Source organism: Lissotriton vulgaris, chromosome 2_1, assembly GCF_964263255.1.
Source record: "Lissotriton vulgaris chromosome 2_1, aLisVul1.2, whole genome shotgun sequence".
In the NCBI taxonomy this organism is placed as follows: Eukaryota; Metazoa; Chordata; class Amphibia; order Caudata; family Salamandridae; genus Lissotriton; species Lissotriton vulgaris.
Window position 1 is genome coordinate 1,665,202,084 of NC_141687.1, and position 20,457 is coordinate 1,665,222,540.

At 44.1% G+C, this 20,457-nt stretch overlaps 1 protein-coding gene across 1 annotated transcript in view; it reads left to right on the forward strand.

Moving 5' to 3' along the window:
* The window catches only part of SLC9A1 (solute carrier family 9 member A1), a 294,820-nt gene that overhangs the window by 268,734 nt on the left and 5,629 nt on the right, over nucleotides 1–20,457 (forward strand). Inside the window, exons 10-11 of the mRNA XM_086957609.1 lie at nucleotides 9,983–10,084; nucleotides 10,679–10,751. Coding sequence (XP_086813735.1) covers nucleotides 9,983–10,084; nucleotides 10,679–10,751 — 175 coding nt within the window. The remainder of the gene's footprint in view (nucleotides 1–9,982; nucleotides 10,085–10,678; nucleotides 10,752–20,457) is intronic.

A 20,457-nucleotide genomic window follows, 5' to 3' on the forward strand; every position in this document is an offset into this window, starting at 1 on the left:
AGACAAGATCTGCAGCGGCTCTTCCCCATGCAGTGGTCATCATCCCTGGTGCCTTACCTGGGAATTCTGCTAGCGCCAACGTTGCCAGCGATGGTAACGGCCAATTATGCCTCACTTAGTAGGAAAATCAAGGAAGAGCTGGGCCGCTGGAGTAAAGGCCTGCTGTCCTGGCTCGGCAGGATTGCGGCGGTCAAAATGACGGTCCTGCCCCAGATCTTGTATCTCTTTGGAGCTTTGCCGCTCCAGCCACCTACGGGCTGGATTAGACAGACACAAGCCGACATTGCACGCTTCGTCTGGCAGGGCCGCAAGCCGAGAATGAAGAGGGTTATCTCCACGCTGGCCCCTGAGGCGGGAGGCCTTGGTATCCCGGACCTCCGGAAATACTTCCAGGCGGCGCAGTTGTGCTACCTGGTGGAGTGGAGTAGGTGGGAATCCGACAAGCACTGGCTCTTTCAGGACCAGGCAGTGGCGGGGCGTCCCCTTCAGGAGGTTCCATTCTTGCGACGGATTCATGGCCCCCCCCCCCCCCAACCTATATGCTTCCTTCGTCACGCGAGTCCCCTTGAGGGTGTGGGATACGGTCAATGCAGTTCGTGAACTCACCACATTCCCTTCGCCTTTCACGCCGATAGTGGATAACCCTGATTTCTCCCCCGGTATGGAACCAGGCGCCTTCTCACACTGGAGGGCAGCGGGTTGCCGAGCGCTCTTCCAGATATATGGATCTGAGGGAGTGGTCCCTTTTCAGCAATTGAAGCAGGAGTTCCAACTACCTGAGACGGATAGATTACGATGCATGCAGGTCAGGCACTGGGCGCTTCAATCTCAGGTGCGAGGCACTGCTGATCGCCAGATAACGCCATACGAGCGGTGGTTGGTAACCCGCACCTCTGATGCTAAGCTAATCACAGACCTCTACAAATTCCTGCAACCCCCTCCGTTTCATTTCTATAATCCGGGTAGGGAACGCTGGAATAGGGAACTGGGAAGGACGCTTAGTCATAAGGAATGGGATCAAATTGCGCATCGGGCGAGACACTCTGCATATCATACAGGTCTCACAGAAACGCTCACCAAGGTGTCCACGTATTGGTATTATACCCCGGAGAGGCTACACGAAATGAATAGGCATATTGGGAAGGAGTGCTGGAGGGGATGTGGACTGCCCCTTGTTAGAGGAATACTGGAAGGAGATTCTTGATGAGATATATGTTCATTTTGAGACTGAATTGCCACGCTTCCCGGCGTATGTATTGCTGGGTCTACCGAATGGCCTGATGTACCCGCTGAAGTCCCGCAGGGGCAGGCAAATTGCGATAGCGCTGGGTTCGGCGATTCAGAACATCTTGATTCATTGGCTAACCACCACGGTCCCCTCCATCACAGGCTGGCTACATAGGCTCTGACATGTACTAGGCATGGAGAAATTATCGCTTATGGTGGCGGGGGACGTGGAACAATTTGACGAGTTATGGCAACCCTTTCATGCGCTTTTAACCACAGAATTTAGAGAACTCACCTGTCCGAGGTACCTCAGACTCCTGAGACTAACACCACCGGTGATCCCAACTGACTAGGAGGACATAGGATCTGGGCTCACGGGGTGGGGGGTGTGGCGGGAGGGCAGGATGCGTTATGGCCGAGTACTGGACGGGGGGGAGGTGGGAGGGTGTTGGGGTGAGTTGGGGTGTTTGAAGGGAGGGGTTCCGGGGGATGGTGGGGTTGGTTTCTTGCATCATTGCCTTTCATTTTCTGATCTGCTTGATGGTGGCAACCGTACTTAGCCCTTATCATTTTGCTAATTGACTTCTTTCTCTGCAGCGGCCTAGTCCACCATCGCGCTCTTAGATTTTTACCTAGCTATTTTCGCCTGAATGTATGTAACCCTACCCCTCATGTTCCCTTACCTCCTATGTTTTTGCCTTAATAAAATGCTTTAAACCTAAAAGAGATTCCTAGTGGGTTTCAAATCGACCTGCCTCATAAATATTAATAAGATAGGTCGCAATTTACGATCCACCAGAAATCGCAGCCATTACTGGGATGGTGGCCTGTTTGGGTCACCATGTCTGTGATCGATTTTGAATACAGAATTCTTTTTTTTAATTTTTATCCAGCCCATGTTTCAAAAAGAAAATGACCACAGCTTACTCTTAAAATATTTTGTTTAACATTCTTAAAGGCGAAGGACGTTCAATGGGGCCGGTCCCCTTCCCATTTGCGAATGGGTTTCCACTATTTTTTTGAATTAGTGTGAAAGTATTACTGTTTTGTGGCCAGAATTTGGTCGCAAAACATTTAATACAGTTCACTGCGATTCAGTATTTGGAAAAGATGCCCTAATCACACCCCTTCCAAATACTTAATCGGATTTGGGTAAAAAATGCAAATTGCTGTTAGGTAACAAGTTATTGACTCACAATTTGCCTTTTGTACATTTAAAACTGCCTTTTTGCAGTCAAACTGCCTGATTCCGGTAATTGGGTGGTTTGCAACCTCAATAAAGCTTTGTACATCATGCCCCTAGAATGCAGACACAGTGTAACTGTTTCCGGGCACATGGTCTTTGAAAAGTTTTACAACTAAACTCCCAATTTGCCATTCAGATTTTTCAAAGGTTCCGTTTACTTCAGTATGCTTTGGATTCTTCTGCCACCTTGTAGTTGAGGCTGGAAATTGTTTACGAATTGTAGTAAAAAACAATCAGCCAGATTCATGAAGCTGAATTGCGCTCGCAAAGGGCCAGATTCTCAGAATTTGCGCAATTTTTGCATTTGGGATTCATCATCCCAAATGCAAAAATCTGTAATATCGAATTTGCAAATTTGCGAGGAATTACGTTTAAGGAATCTCTGTTTGAGATTCCTTAAATGCAATTCATCATCCATTTTCAAATTGCAAATTCGCTATTTATGGCCGCTATTTACCGTGAGGTCAAACCTCGTGGTAAATAGCGAAAACTTAGAAAAATGCTTTTAAAAGCATTTAAGTTGCATGTTGCACACACACATGTCATTTGGACATATGTGTGTGCAACACCTGTTTAAATTTGCATTTAAGGGGTGCTACAGGGTGTCCTTTGGACACCCCTGGCACCCTTTAAATCGCTGTCTTATTTGCAATTAGCAAATTGCTAATCGCAAATAAGGAATACTCCCCATTCATTCCTATGGGCATTTTGGCCCATAGGAATGAATGGGGAGTTATTCCTTATTTGCGATTAGCAATTTGCTAATCGCAAATAAGGAATATGTAGGAATCGCATTTTTTTTTGCGATTCCTACATGAATCCCGTTTTCTGAGCCTGTAATAGCGATTCCTTATGAATCCCTAATAAAGACTCACAGAACGGGTCTTTGATGAATCAGGCTGAATATGCCTAGCATATGGCTTACCTGTAGCGACACTGTGATGATCCCCACTGCACAACTCCAGAATCTCATTTAGAATCCACCCTCCGTAGGGGCGTAGCTTAGTCTGTGAGTTTCGGCTGTTGGGATTCTCAAATTTCCAAACTAAAAAAGCAGTAGGCAAATGAGACTAACGAGGACAGATTTTATTTTGCTCTGATGTATGTTCATGACTCAAAAAAGTAATAAACAGACTATCTGTAAAAAAAGCACACAAATAAGCAGTGGGCCGCAGGATGAATGGGTGAGGTGACCAAGCTTGTGATGGACTGTTCCTTTGAGGAGCTGGGTCTGTACCGAATTTTCGTTAGGCGGACCGATGGGGCTGGTTTAAAGGTTGGCAGTCAGGTATTCCATTGCCTTGACGACAGAGTATCTTCTCTGCCAAACTCAAGGTCCACCTGCCTGATTTGGGTGAATCACAAGTTTTACGCCAGTGGTGTAAAAGGTAGTCCATTGTCGTTCACCTTTCTCCGACGGCCAGACGCAGCAGGCGCCGTTGGAGGTAAACCATCCAATCATCCACCTTATTTAAAGTGAACCGTGATAAAACTTTTTTCTTTATTCCTATGCCGCCCGCCAGTTATATTCTAGCTGTGAGCGACATTAAAAAAGAAAAATTATCCCCACACCATGGGAGAATACTAACATGGTTTCGAGGTCATAAGTATTTTTTAATTTTACAAAAACAAACTCCTGCCTTGGGAGTTTGTTTTTGAAAAATAAAAAAACTATTGTTTGATAAAAAAAAAAAAAAAAACCTTTGGAAAAGTTTGCTACCAGCCATCCTGTTTAATGGAGCTGTTCGTCAAACTTTTCTTACATTGAGAGTAACTTCCACAATGGTATTTCCTGCCAATGTATAGAGATATCTATGGGGCTGGCGGGCTTCTCTAAATTTGGTGCACAGAGTAAAGCCAGGAAACTCTTCTGCCACCCTTTCTGCCTTTAATTTGTTTGGCAAACCCAAATCTAGTTCTCTGTCTAAAGTGGTATAGTGGGTGGAATAAAATGGGTTTGGAATGCTACCCCAAGTGTTTTCCTGTGGTTAGACTATTTTCAGGCATTCATCTGATCATCTTTTAGATGTTTGATTGCCAGTACTATGCCTAAAAGCCAGAGACTGGAACAAGTAGGCTTGGGAAGCTACAGCAATGTTGTGCATTCTAAAATGTAGTAAAGTTACATCCATTCAAGGAGTACTTCTATGAGTGCAAATTTGCTACTTTTTTGATCCGAAAAATGAACAAGTTAAAATCTCTTAGTGGAATGAGAATGACCAGAACAATCGATGCGGACAGGGCAGACCCGGCTCAGGGTCCTCAGACCCAACTACCAAGCCAAGAATGCATTTATTTAGGAGGTATCACACCCCAAACACCTGAAATTACTACACCAACCCTCTGATACTGTTGTCCATCAGCTTGTTTGAGTGAAAAATCAGACTGCGCATAATGTTTTCGCTCTCTGTTAAACTGCTGTGATTGAAGGGTGATATTTGTGGTCTCTATGACCTATTATCAGTTTGTCACCAATCCTTTAAAAGTGGGTTTTGAAGTCACCCAGACGAGTATATCTCTCATCTCATGCTATTGGCTGTTTGATGCATCATTCCGTCTCTTATGGATTTCCTGCAGTACGGGGACTATTTTACATCTTAAAAATGCATTGAATCATTACTCATTAAATTGTACATCTTCGTCATTTAGGAAAGCAAGCAATTGTTTTTTGTTACGTTTTTTCACGGCCAATGTTTGTTTCTGCAGGTTCTAATTACGTATTTATAGGTTAGGCTGACCTTAAGGCTCTTAACTTGTATCAAGCATTACAAGTTGTCCTCTGTCTGGTGAATGAATGTGGCAAACAGTTGAGCAGTGTGTTCATTAGCTGCCTGGATGCACTACTTATAAGAACTTCAGGCTGAGAATAATGACTGTAGAGGAGACTGCCAGGCTGGTAGAGCTAATAAAAGTGTGCAGGGCCTTCTTTTCGGAAGCTTTGCTGCTCAACTGTTTTGTTACGAGTCCTCTGCCCAATTCTGAAACTGCCAATAATTAGAGGAGGTCCTACCAGGGCAAGAGTTACTGATTCTGGCTGGTGTCGCCACACCAGTGTCTGGCTATTACGCGTTCCTGTGTCTGGAATGGGAAATAACATGCTGGATCCAGAATTACTGGGTCACTAATGCATGGGGTCCCCACTTTGCGGCCGATTTCCAGACATATCTTCCTCCTGATTTGAGCAAGAGTACAGTGTGCGTGGAAATTGGTTACATTTTTCACAGTGTATTCCACAACTAGTACAATTACATTTGTAATTGTGCTGCCTTCCACAGAGATACCACTGTGCATGGCCTGTAATGAGGACCTTACAGTTCATCTAGTGGCTACAGAATGTTGCTGTAAAAAAAGACAAAAAAACTTCCCCCTTCTTCGTTGTTTACTTTGAAAGTTGTACATACGTCCATCGATGTTTTGAAAGAAATGCTCAAGGTTATCAGATAACTGCTTCCTGGAATATTAATACTCCTGGATTTCAACAGAATGTACTGCCTTCAAAGTCTGTGCAAAGATATTTGTAGCCATCCTTCGGCTGAGGGATTGGATTTGAAGTTTAGTTCCCATTGAAACCTTCAATGTTTTGTAGAGACTAACCAGTTCTTCAAACACATACTGCCCTTTTTCACACGAAGCCATTTCCGATTTTCACATAATTGAACCAATTGCCTTACCTTTCCTCTTTCCACAAGTGTCAATCTACCACACACATCAGTTTACTGCCAGCCCTAACACTGCAGAGCTTTAGGATATTGTCTAAAGAGCCAGCGACTGGGAGATGGAGGGGATGAGTAAAAGCAGGTTAGGTGGACAGACCAAGACTGTCTAAAACTACATATTTTACTTTAGCTTCAGTCCTGCTGGGTCTGTTTAGGTTGTAGTGAAATCAGTTATACAAATTTGAAAAAAATGGATACTGACTATTAGAGACCCACTGGTGTTCCACTGAGTGTTTCGACTCAGTTACTGTGGTTACTGTAAATTATAAATTCAACAAAGTACAGCTAGATTGCTGACTGATTTTTCACATTGTTTCTTTACATTATATTTTTGTCGGTATAGTCCTAGATAGTTTAAACATTTTTTTTTTAATCTTAATTTCTATAACATTAGTGCCCAGTGTCGCTTACGTTTATTGTTCAACACGAGCATGTACTGTGTAAAATGCGATCACATAGGTCTGTATCGTAAGCTGCTCAGTTCCGTACTCTATACCCAGGGAAGATGCTTGTGCTAAAACCTCGGGGTCTGTTCGGTTTGCCCCAAGACGCAAACTGACATGCCCCTTTATGAAGTTACAAAATTAATCTATGGGTGAGAAATTGTGATTACAGTATTAAACTATTTAGTCGCTTGCATCCAACAAATATAAGGATCTTTAGGCGTGCAACCCAAATGGGAGTGTATGCCAACATTTGTGGCTGAAACAATGTTTGGTATTCCCTAGAACAGAGTAGACCCTTGGGTTTTCCATCCCTGACACCAGGTGGAAATGACTGATTGATACCGGTTTGTATGTGGTTGCTACGATGCTGCATGCACTACAGCACTGTGTGAGTAACTGATCCTTCTTGCACTATCAGTACGCAACATTGTGCCGTGCCTATTTGTAAATCTAGAACTTTCTTCAAAACATTAATGTATTGTGTTAGGAAGCAACCTGGATTGATTGCTCCATTCCCTGTATTTTCATTGTAATTGGCACTGTGCACCAAGCTTATATCAGTTTATAATAAAAAAAAAACACATTTTGGCCATCAAGGATTGTACTGACTGACAAAAAAAGGTGGTCCTGTGAACCAACAAGGCCAAAATCAATGGGCAATCTGATGCTGCTTAGTTTAATGTATGATTGGAGAGAGCTGCCCAATGGTTCTATTTCTATATAACGATACTGTATGGAAATGAGTCTGCTTGAATGGATTGTAGCATTCAGGAAGCCGGGTTTCCCCCTAGCAGTGCAACACTCCTACTAAATTCAAGAGCCCTTTCTGCAAGAGAGTGGTTGCCGCTGCAAAATTCGGAACAGCTCAGTTAGAGGAACACTGTAAAGCAGCCTATGACTGTGCATATATTAGCAAGGAATTCATACTCTTATTCTGGTGGTTGACGAGCGACTTAGAAAGGGGAGATACTATTAAAGAATCTTTCCATATAGGAAGTCTTTCTCTCTAGCCCTATTTTGCGTGAATTGTATCACTTGACATATCTTAAGTCCTGAAAATGAAGGATCCATCCAGTAAAGGAGTTACTCGCATGCAAGTCTGGTTCTTCAACATTGAATCAGTCATAGATGTACTTACTTTAATCACTCGTCATGATCAGGTTGAGACTCTGGTATTTTAACAGAGCAATATACAGTAGCAACTTTGCCAATATGCAAACAATGAGGCTTATTGCATAATACATTCACGTAATTTGAATTTGGCAGACTTCAGCCAGTGAACTGAATATTCTGAGAACTCCACCACTTCTTGAGAATACTATAGCTTAAAGTTTAACTGCAAGTCAAGGGTGACTGAGTCACTGGACAGAGGCCTAGTCTTTTACTTATTTGCTTCAGACTACAAAGGTTCCCTTCTGGATTATCTTGGATTGCTGGTTTCTTTTACTAGACTGCATAGGTACACTGGGAAAAGAGAGAATACTATGACGTACACCTATTAAAGCAGTGAGTGTGTGGCAATCTAGGATGGTTGCCAGCTTCGAAATGTTATTTCACCACTACTAGATTGATTTGATTAGTTTTGAAAGTTGGTAGATTTACGGGTCACTTGCCCCCCCCACCCCCCCAACACACACACAGCAAATTAAGTTATGGTTTTACATAAAGTGAGGGTGGCATCAAATTCAAGAGGTTTCCAGGGTCTCGACCAATGTCCGAGGCCCCGACAAGCTGCATACTATGAGTGCTTCTTGGCATCTCGCAGTGACAATCAGAAATGGGATGATAATAACAAAGTCTGTCCCAGGTGATCTCTAACATTTCTCCTTCCAGCCTGCCCAAGACCATAAACTTTAAACAAAATATGTCTAACTGGACAACCAACATGGTAACACTTCCGTACACCCTGCATTGTGCTACCTGTGGGGGCACGTGCTTCATCGTCCCACATAGGGGTAGTAAGTATTACATAAATGTTGTATTACAGTTCAATACATGCACTCCCTCTGCTGATGCACCAAGAATGTATCCCGAATTGCAACACTAGATGGCAGTAGTAAGCAAGTCAATTTTCAAAAGATGCCAAGCCAGCGTAGGAGGTGAGTAACTTCTTACCTCGCGTATGTGGTAGTTCTCGGGTCCTCTCTGCACCGCAGGCAGGCCCGGCCTTTAGTATGGGTGAGCTGGGCCCAGGACGCCCATTTTCTGAGGGGCGCCGGTCACGAAGCCGTGTGCATTAAGGTTATGCCAACAGCAGCGCCCTTCAACTCTCGCTCCAGACTTGTCCTTGCCTGCTCGTTTCTGCCTGATTTGACAGTGGTTTTAGTCCTGCGCTATCATACTGCGGGCGATCTTTTTAACACCCCATTACCCCTTTCTTGCATTCTAATCACCCTCTGGCCACTGCTTCACACATCAACAAAACCATCATCTGTGATAGGCAGCTAAGCTATCGGTGCTTTAGGTGAGCTGGGGGAGGTCGGGGGGTGTTCGTGTTCAGGGGCCAGTCTTTGCTCATCCAAGTACAGACCAGTGAACACAAAAGGGCCCCCACTGCCTCATTGCATTCACTACCATCAGCAAGGGCGCCACGTTCCTCTCCGCCACGCCCACGGCGCTATCCCACCAAAAGGCCGGCTCTGCCTACTCTGTTAAGGTTATTCACGGATCTTCTCTGTGGGTGCATTAACCTGATGAGCTGAGCTGTCATTGTCTTTTTTCTGAGGGCTTTCTGGAATATTTTTTTCGCACCTTATATAGTCTGAAAGTGTGGTATGTGTATGTTTTCTGTACATTTGATGTTTTTAAAAGCACATTCGTCTTTGGAACAGAAGATGATTGTTCGTTTTGGCGGACTATCCCTTTATGTTCTCTACCTAAGAAAGAGGGCACTACATCCGCATTATCTGTTATAATTCTAAGCTTGTACGTCTGAATTAAGGTCTACGTTTTTTACTCATGTTTATAGATAGCTACAGACCGAAACACCTCTTCTTTCTCAGCCTGTATTTACTTTTAAATAAGGATAAAAATGAAAAGTGGGCCTTTCTTTCAGTGATATTTCCATGCTGTCAGTCATGACTGCAAGGTCACTAACTGCAGGTATTCAAGTGTGAATGAACATGTATTGATTACAAGTATGCATAAATCATTGTCCCCTTAACTTTTCACACAACCAAAATAAATACGGATAAGCACAGAAAAGAAAGCAAAAACGAAATATGGCTAAATAAATAGGGAATTGTGGAAAATGCAGAGTGAATCCGGGAGCCCTAATCTGATTTGAGCTCTCGCTCCTTCGAGGGGCAGCCTGGGTTAATGCTTTGCCCCTTGTCTGTCCCTTCCAGCTGCGGTCCTACAACCGGCACACCCTGGTGGCGGACCCCTACGAGGAGGCCTGGAACCAGATGCTGCTGAGGAGACAGAAGGCCCACCAGCTGGAGCAGAAGGTAAGGCCTGACCTGAGAGGTTGGCACTGCATGGACCAAAGCTCTGGCATCCTTTCATCGAGAGGTTGGACCAGGGGATGCCTCACTGTTGAGGTACACAATGGGAGGAGCTATCATCGTTCACCTGTGGCTCAGTGGCAAGCGTGAGTCTCTTCAGCGTAGGCAGAGAGATCCAGAGCACTTTTTTCTGTAAGTGGTTAGGGGTGGTACCTCTGAGGGGGCATGGACAGAGCCCTCAGCATCTTCTATCCTGATAAGGGCTGTGATGGGAGTCTCATCAGGCCTCCACCTCCATGTGTTGGGGGGAGGCTGCTGAGTATGTTACTAAGGAGGTGGTGCAGGCGTGGTCCTCAACAACGCTTCTAGATGAAGTCCTTAATGGTGCAGTGGGGAGAGTCTGAGGCAGGTATGGCATTGACTCTGCCTCCCTCACCCCTTAGCCCCAGGGGGATATAGGGGTTTCACTAATGAAGGTTAATGATTGACCCCGCCCCCCCGTCCCTATGGCGCACTGAGTAACTGGATTGGATGGAGCTTGATTCCCTTCTAATAGGAGTACAGAGTTAACCAGAGAGGTGTTTTTATCTCTTGCAGATGAACAATTATCTGACTGTTCCTGCGCACAAGATGGACTCGCCCACCATGTCCCGCGCCCGGGTTGGCTCAGGTATGTGCAAAGTTGGCTGCCTCCTAAGCCCTCCTGATCTTCCAGAGGCACAAGCCTTGTGGAAATCCCCAAATTTCCATTTGGGTTAGTCCCCTCTTGCAGGATTGTGGGGTATTCGGTAACAGTGTTTTCCTCTGTTCTTGCATGGGCATACTCTTCCCTGTTTCCTAGCACAGATTGCATCAATGTATTTCCTACAGGCACCTTTTGTGTCTACCAGAGTCGACAAATTATTGATAAATTATGACAATAAATGATAAAGCGAAACGAGTACGTAGCCTATGAGTGCTTGCTTACTTTATGCTTGTTTTATCCCAGTGACTGAAAGGGTGCATGTCAAAAGCGCCACATTGGTATTGCCGTTTCGGGAACTAGAGGTGTTTTCCCCAACTCGGTTCACTAATACCGCTCTTCATACAGGGCTGCTTGGGCGGTAGCGCAAAAGAGCAGGACTTCAGTCCACAGTCCTTGGAGCTATGAATATAAGTGACCGTTTGTAGTGTTAAGTGGTTCCACCTACCATGCAGCAGTAACTCTTCCAGAACTATTGCATGTCCGCTTAATGCGCATATAGACATATAGATATATTTAGACTTTGTGGAATCCCACTGGGTCAATGGAGGCCCCATCTCTGACCGCCTTGCCACCAAATTAGAGATCCCAGCCATGTTTAGGGGAGGGGAATTGTTGCCAAGTGCACCAAACTTTCAGGGTGGCGCTGTGCAGGAAAAATGAATGTCCAAAGGACCACCCTAAATAAATCAGTTGTTCTGATACGCATAGATCAGCAGCCGTATGGCCTATGGCTCGCTGGTCCTAGGTGTGCCAGGATGGAGCCTGCTTAGGCTCGGCCATCGGAACATTTTGGCTCTTCAACCTTTAAATGAGGCAGGGAACCATGAATTTGAAGCGGGTAGTCTTGCAATGGTGGGACCAGATGGGCCCTGAGCCCCAGCTGCATTTCCCATGACCCTCTTTTTTCCCCACCACCACAGTTAATAGAGTAAATTAGACCAGGACTGTTCTTAATTGCACAGCATTGAACACCATGCCATGCGGAACACTTTTCCAACCGAAAACCATGCTTGTGGGACATTGCAGGTTGTGCATGGTTAACTCCGGGATTTCGTCACTTCTAACATCACGAACAGAACTGTCTACAGTCTGCGTTCTAAGTGGAAGCAAAAAAGGAAGCAAGACTATGTGCCCATACAGTGAAACAAAATGGCTACCTTATAAAATGTATTGCTGTTAAGTGAAGCATTCGGAGTCTAGTATCCATACTTGCAAAAATTGCTAACCTTCATGTCTGCATCGTAGACGGAGGAGAGAATATGAAGTGATGCATCTCCTCTGCCTGCTGAAAATAACTGTGGCTAGGAGTCTCCTAACAGACCTGAAGCAATACCACCAGAAAGACCAAATATTGCGCTAACCTGAAGTAGTTTAACTGATATCTGATAAGCAGACATGACCATAGGTAGAGAATGTAATACGTACCAGAACACCTTGTAGTAGCCGGCTGCATTGAAAGTAGGTACTGAAAATCATGCCAGTGATTTTAGGTCAAATAATGCTTTGATTCCTGCCGTGTGTGGTGCGTCTCAGGCCACCACTGAAGGCTAACTGAGATCACCTTTTGGATACATGAGAGATAATGTACCAAGCAGATCCATTTCCCTAGAAGGTGAAAACCCTGTACCATAAGAGCACACAATATTACTGTATAGTAACACAGTGAAGTGGTGGGTAAGAAAACATTAGTGTGTTAATTTCATTTAGAAACTAAGGGCCTGATTTAGTCAGGCACACTGTCCTGATAGTGATGGCAGTGGTCCTCTGGCTCCACCACCTTAAACTGTACACTGATGGTCCAGTGGAGTGTGGGCTGGCAGTAGAAGTACATCAGACTGTCCAACCTACTTACAGCGAGTGTCAGATGGGCTTTTCTTTTCTGTTCGGTGCTGCCAGGGAAAGGCTGACAGTACTGAAGAGAAGCAAATTGAAATGACGCCCATAGCCTGGGAGAAAACTCCCTGGTGCCAGTCATTAGTATGTTTTTGAGAAAAAAAACACCTTGGGAGTTTGTTTTTGAAAAGCAAAAGACTTTACCTAGTAGCTGCATCACATATGGTGGCCCCTCAGCATACTTTAAGTGCTTTCAGGGGAGTTTTGTTGGTGTTTCTTGCTTTGAAATGGCAGTGGTGGGCCTGGCAGACACTGGAAGGTCAAAATTATGATTCTCGCTCCAGTCCTAGAATATTTGGGGAACAAGCAACTTTCCACCTAATATTCCAGGATGCTTATTTAGTATTCCAACTCCAGGCCTAGGATATTTTGGAGGAAAGTTCTAAATTCCCTAAGTATTTTTTTTAGCAATGGTTGATGGCACAGCTCGGGGCAAAATACTAGGAATAACTCAGGGGACCTCTGCAGCAGCCGCTGCTCTGAAGGCCTAGAGACCTCCGCTGGACCAGAGAAGATCTCTAAATATGGTGGGCCATAGTCCAGCCGGTACCTTAGGTAATGACCTTCGTCATGCTGACACACGACGGACTGCTCACCAAACTCTAATATCTGGCCCTAAATATTGCCCATGGTCATTCACCCCCTCAAATTGTAATTAGTTTCTCCTTGAAATCAAATGAAAGGTCTCATTAATAGAACAGAATTTGCTCTTAGATTGTGGGAGATGTAATTGGAAGAGATACTCACACCATACCACCTCCCACCCCCTTCAATGTTATAATGGATTTTCCAAATATATCGATTGTGGTTAAGCCTTCTTAATGAAGGTTTTTCATGAATGATGTCCTATCTTTCACGGTGCTGAATTAAATTGACAGGATATTTAGCTTCTCTAAACAAATACAAAGTTAGATGGCTGGTTATAGCCGCATTTTGTCTCTTTCAATGCTGGTTAAAAATGCTTAAAGCTGCTTTGAGAGCATTCATCAGCAAGCATGACAAACTCACTATTGCAGACTAATACTTGAATCAAGCATCTAACCATGAATCCTCCCAACTGTGTGACAATAAACATTGTGAATGCAGCCATGTCAGAAAAAAGTTAGTCTCACACTGTACTTTTTTCTTTCTTTATATGTGTCTTGTTAAACCTACTTCATAGTATCAATGTACTGCATGAGAAAAGAACATTTTACAATGACTTCTTAATTGACTTACAATGTGCTTTGCATTTAAAATCGGACTTCTAATAATGCTCATTTATGCATAAGACACATTTTAAATATTAGTGGCAACAAAAAATACACATTTCCCCAAAAATTGACAGACACAGCTGCAGTCTCAGGAAAATAATGAATACTAAATTGATAACTCCAAATTTTAACCATAATAAAAACTAATTAATCTTGCAAGATAAACAATACATGATGAGTAATATGTAAATGGTCCTACATTGCCATCTCAGAGTTCAGGTGACATTTGTAAACCACTCAGCCTTGCGTTTTTTAAACTCCACAAGAACCTCTTAATGGCCCCACATTACAAACTAAGTTATCCATTCATTTTGTATTTTTGCGTGTGTGTATATATGAGTGTATATATGTGCATATAGATATATACATTACCTACAGGTAGTTATAGTTAGAACCTATTTTCCATAGGAAAAGCATTTTTTGATTTGCTAATTACTTTAGTGGTGTTTGACAAATCTTCGCGAAATTCTCCAAAAAGAAAGTCTATCCAGGTCAGCTCCGATACTGAAAGTTTGGGGATAATTCGTCAAGCGCTGGCTGAGAAAAAACGAGGTCCCAAAAAGTGTTTCCTCCATGTTCATTTCCATAGGAAACTTTAGCCAAAGCTACAGCCCACCAAATTTTGCAAAAAGGTAGCGCTTGGTTCAGAAAGCGACCTTTTTTTAAATGGTGTAAATACGTTAAGTAGTTGCTGAGTGATCCCAAAAATAAATATATTGATATCTAGTGGCACAGTGGATCCGCGGACCCTCCTAACCATGAGCTTTATTCGAATTAGCTGCCAACACTCCTAACCAGGAAGTGTTGGCGGCCATCTTGTGACTCGGTAGAACCGAGTCACAAGAAAACAGTGAAACAAACGCGAAAAACAAGAAAAGGGGCCATGGTAGAAACACCCTGACCCCCTAGGCCTGCTCAGGGGGTCCCACAAGGACCCCCAGGGCTAAAAAAGCATTAAAAAAAATCAATAATCAGCCACATTCGCGCTGGGTGCGCGAATCCGGCAGAGAAAAAAAAAACAATGCGCGATCTCCCGCACTTCATTCTATTGTAGCCCGCGGGTGGGCCAGGTCCCGAGGGCACTGAAAAAAATGTGTGGGGGGACCCAATTCCCCACACAATGCCCTGGGGACCACCACCTCCCTGGGGCTTGATTTGAGTTGCGGGGGGCACGCTGCCATCCCCTGGGGCTAATTTTTAAATATGTGGGGGGCCTTCAAAGGCCCCCAAGCCCCGGCGACCACCACCCCCCAGGGCTTTTATTAATTATTTGTGGGGGAACACGGCCCCCCTGCTGCCCCGGGGACTGCCACCTCCGGGGCTTTTGAATCAAATAAATAAGCCTGTGTGGGGGGCTCAAGCCCCCACAAACGCCACAGGGGCTGCTACATCCCCGGGGCACTAATATGCAAATGTTGGGGTCCGTTACAGACCCCCGAGCCCCGGGGACCACCACCTCCCCTGGGCTGTGCACTAGGTGGGAGGGGGGCCACGGGGCCATCCTCCTGGAGCCCTTCATGGTCCTGGGGACCGCCAGTCTCCTGCAGTGTCCCGGGGTTCCCACCCACAGGACACTCCTGTTTGCTATGGCAGGGCGGGAGCCGTGGGGGAATTGGGTGTCCCCCCACGGCCTAGGAGGGGGGCCACACGGCACCCCTCCATGAATGATAATGAGGCACAACCCTCCTTTAAAAAGATTTAATTAAAAAAAATGTGGCCATGCCCCGGGCCGAAATTGGCCTCTGGAGGCAGGCCGCGCGATCCCTTTCCCGTTTTTTTTATTTTTTATGTAGGCCCTGGAGGATGGGGTCCCCAGGGCTCCAAATAATTTTGAAAAAGGGGGTCCACACAGCCAAATAATAATTAAAAAGAGCCGTCATTGCAGCGGAGGCCACGCCCCCTAACTGCAGCACTCATCAAACACCCCCCCTGGCGCTTTGTAGGTGGGGGAATTAATTTCCCTTGAATACTGAGGGTCCATGAGGGGCAACTAGCCCACCAGGTACCTCAAGTATGCGCCCGGGAGCTGCTTTGCAGAGAGGTGTTTAGAGGCCACGCCCCTTTTTACACCTCTGTGCAACGCAGCTCTGTGGCGCTCACTGGAGGTACCTGGTGGGCTAGTTGGCCCTCAGGACTCAAGGGAAATTAATCCCCCAATTTACAACGCTCCAGGGCGCGCATTTGCACAGTGGTTCACAGAGGGGGCGGGGCCTGACATACCAAGTGTGCAAATGCACCCCCTGGCACATTGTAATTTGGGGGATTAAGTCCCCTTCAATCCTGAGGGTCCCTGGGGGCCAGCTAGCCCACCAGGTACCTCCAGTAAGCGCCAAAAAGCTGCGTTGCAGAGAGGTGTAAAAAGGGGTGTGCCCTCAGACCATCTCTAGCTTCTTCCTGCACTTTTCTTCGTCTTTCTGGACTTCTGTTGCCTGTTTCTGCATTTGTCTTGCTTCTTGCTGCGCTTTTCTTCTTCTTTCTTCACATGTCCTAACTTTGTAGGCATAGTTAGAAATGAGCATTTAAAAAACCATTGAAATTCACTGAAAAAAACCATAGGTTTCAGGCACATTATAGTTAGAAATGAGCATTTAAAAAAACCTTAGAAATTCACAGAAAAACCATAGGTTTCATGGACGTTATAGTTAGTTGGACATTTCACTCGTACAAAAGCATAGAAATTCCACTGTTATAGTTAGTTCAGCTAACTAGAACTCGCACCCCGGAATGCACTGCTGATCACGTCACATATTACATCATTCATGACATGGTCAGTGACATCACTGATGACATCACAAATGAGATCACTGATGACATCATCCACGTCAAAATCTGATGCACCTCCTCACACTCTAATATAATCTTTGATAACCCACTATAAAATACAGACTACCATTTTCAAAACCATTGAAATACCAATACCAGTAACTACATACGCACTCACTGATTCCTAAGTCTACACACACATCCACTCATTCACCCATACAATCACTCATACATACAGTCACTCATCAATACAACACTATCATATGCACTCCTATACCCATACAGACACACACACCGCCACTCATCCATGGAGGTACTCACACATCTAGTTAATCATGCAAAGAATCAATCATACGCCCATTTCCTCACCTATACAGTTAGACACACACCACCTCACTTATTCAAACATATACTAACACATACCTACTCTCTTATACAATCACTGATACAAGTACACACTCATCCATACAGCCACTCTCACAGTCACTGACTCTCACATATAGTCATTTATATACTCCAAGTCTCACATACACTGCCTTTTACATATGTAGTTACTTGGACATGTACCACTGAGACATCCAATCTCGCACCAACACACCCATACACACACTCACCCGCCCATACAGCTGTTTCCACATGCACTCTTGAACCCATACACCCAGTGAATTAACCACTCACACAGCTATGCACAGTCACACACCTCCCACCCACACACACACTCAGTCTACCATACAACTACTCAGTCAACCAATCAATAACCCATATAGACACTCATGTAGCTACTGACCAGCACATGCAGTAGCTTACATAACAGACATACTGATACACACATTCATACAGTTTAGTCACTAACCCATGCATTCAGTTAGACACTTTTAATCTCTCACTTATACAGTCAGTCACGCACATACTAAATCCTCCATCCAGGCACTTATACACCCACTCATTTTTCAATACACCTTGGTGTATATATAAAACATATTTAAACTTTAGAGAAACAGTCACTGGATGATGTAATCGGTGACATCATCAGTGATGAATGATGTAATATGTGACGTCATCAGCAGTGCATTGCGGGGGCGCGAGTTATAGTTAGCTGAACTAACTATGATGGGGGAATTTCTATGGTTTTGTACGAGTGAAATGTCCAACTAACTATAACTTTCCTGAAACATATATATCAATGTCCAACTAACTATAACTTTCCTGAAACATATATATATATATATATATATATATATATATATATATATATATATATATATATATATACATACACACACAATACATAATGGGTAACTTTGTAATATGTGTCTTTATTGCCCTTAAAGGGACAGACACTCTCCTTAATTTATGGTCCCCCCCCAAAACAAATTAAAAAACCTTTTTGTAAGATGCTGCTGGATCCCTGCCATTATCTCGTGGTCTTTTAAGCTACCAAATTATAAATGAATCCCAAAACGTGAAAAAAAACGTGTGCATGTTGGTTTCTATTTACTGCAGTCAGTTTGCCTTAAAAATCTTTTAATGTACTCAATTGCCATAAAAGTGGTCTAGCAGCCTTCTGTTGTGGGATTTGCTGAAGTGGATTTCGCTTCATCTTCTTCCCGCACCCAACTGCCACTCTCCCCGTAGATCCAGAGCCTGTAAACAGGCTGCTTGTTCCAGAGAGTAAATTATTAGCACCAAACAAATACAGACTGTATAAAATTCTCATCTGGGATACAGTGATTGACTATATTTAAACCCATGTTATTCCCTCAGCAACCTACAAAAGAATTAGTACATTATTAATTACGTTTGAACATTCAAATACATTATTTAAATTTTCAGCAAAGTACTTCCTAGGGAGCCTAGTAGTACTTTTTGGTTGGATTTAAATTTGTGTCACGCATTGAGTTAGCTACATCTTGCTAAAATAGCGCTATAGCAGATCGGCCCCTGCAAGCCCACACCATCTCACACTAATGGAGGGAGTACTAAACAAATGAATAGGCAATCTTTTTACCAACTCCCTTTGTGCCTAAATGTTTGTTTTTCATATATTTCGGTCTCCCATGTAAAATATTGCAATGAACAGTATTTTTCAACTAACAAATACATTTGTTGCACAAGGACACTAGTTCAATGTTGTGTTGAGCAAATTACCAAAAAACAATGGGAGAGTAAGGGTTTCTCCCCAGGAGTGGAGGGGGGTACTCCTGGTCCCCTAGACTAATTATATATAAACAAAAAAGGAGTATCACCAAAGAGCCAGGAAGTGGCCCTACTGGGGATGGGGAAATATATGAAGACTCAAGGAGAATTGTTCCTTGTTTTAATAAACCCCTCACTCACCAACCTGGTTGGTGACATGCTTCATCATCGGGGCCCACCCGGATTGCCGAGTGCCATCCAGGTGTGCTGCGACACCTGAATTACAGTGGAGCTGGTAATTTTTTTTGTGTGTGGAAGGGGTAAAAGAAACAGAAAAAAGTGATTTAAAAATTGACACAGTATACCTTCAATAAAACCTTAATCTGAAGGTACTGGACAATAATAAAAACAAAGTGTAAGATATTAAAGAGGGTTACAATGGCCGACTATATCTATGTGGAAAAAAAGGAAAGGGTCTACATGTTTCAACCTCTGAGCGGGATTGTCAGGTTTTCGTCAGAACCATATAAGCCTGGGCGGTCTGCGCACACTAAGGCGCACCCAACCCTATGCTAAGTGAAAAAAATTGTTTGAATGTAAAATCACAGTCAAATATGGGCTGACTCACAAAAATTATTTGGTCAGAAAAAAACACTCGAAATCGAGTGAGTAATGCCACATTGGAGATCGGGGACAGGACGCGATCCAGAATCTGTTGCGACCTGGAAGGGACTGGGTAGGTTGTGCCTGGATGCTGCCCGCCGACTTCTCGAGGATTTTTATTATTGTCCACTTCCTGGCTCTTTGGTGATACTCCTTTTTTGTTTATATATAGTGTTGAGCAAATTGACAAGAATAAATCCTTCCAGTGGTAAGATACTGAGAGGGCGAGCAGGAGTTCAAATGCCCAGTGCTAAATTACATTTATAGTGCCAGTTGCCCACTCTGATGTACACTTATCATAAAGAAAAGAGGTAATGGTGTAGGAGGTGTGAAGGTGCCTCCAATACCTCTTTCTCTTCATGATTCACTGAAGGGTGTGGTGACAAATTATTAACTCTAATTCATCACAAATACTCAAGACCTATAGCAAAGAAGTTTGCTTCAGAATTAAGGCACACATACATTTTCAGAGGCACCCCTATTTATGTATCCCTAAGTGTGTGCATCCATTCAGCAATTGCTTCATTTTTGTGTGAAAACCATTGATAAAGGGTTCCTGGGACATAGTTTGTTCTGGCCGTGGAGAATGAACAGTTCTTTACCTGTAATAATAGAGCTTATTGTTAATACCTTCTGAAAATGTATTAAACCCTTAAAGCACTCTGTAGCGTGCTCTACCGGCCATTAAAGGCCCGCTCCAGTGTTAAAGGCGAGGGCCTATAACAAGGGAGCAGGCCTTTAATGGCTGGTAGAGCCTGCTATGGAGGGCTCTAAGGCTATTAGAACATTTCACCCCGAGGAGGCAGAATGTTCTAATTTTTAAAACAAAGCCCTCACGGAGCCCGAGGGGATTGAAATCCCCTCGGGCTCTGTGTGGCCTTTGTTCACAGGAACAGTTTGAACAAACATTGGAATGTAGGAGC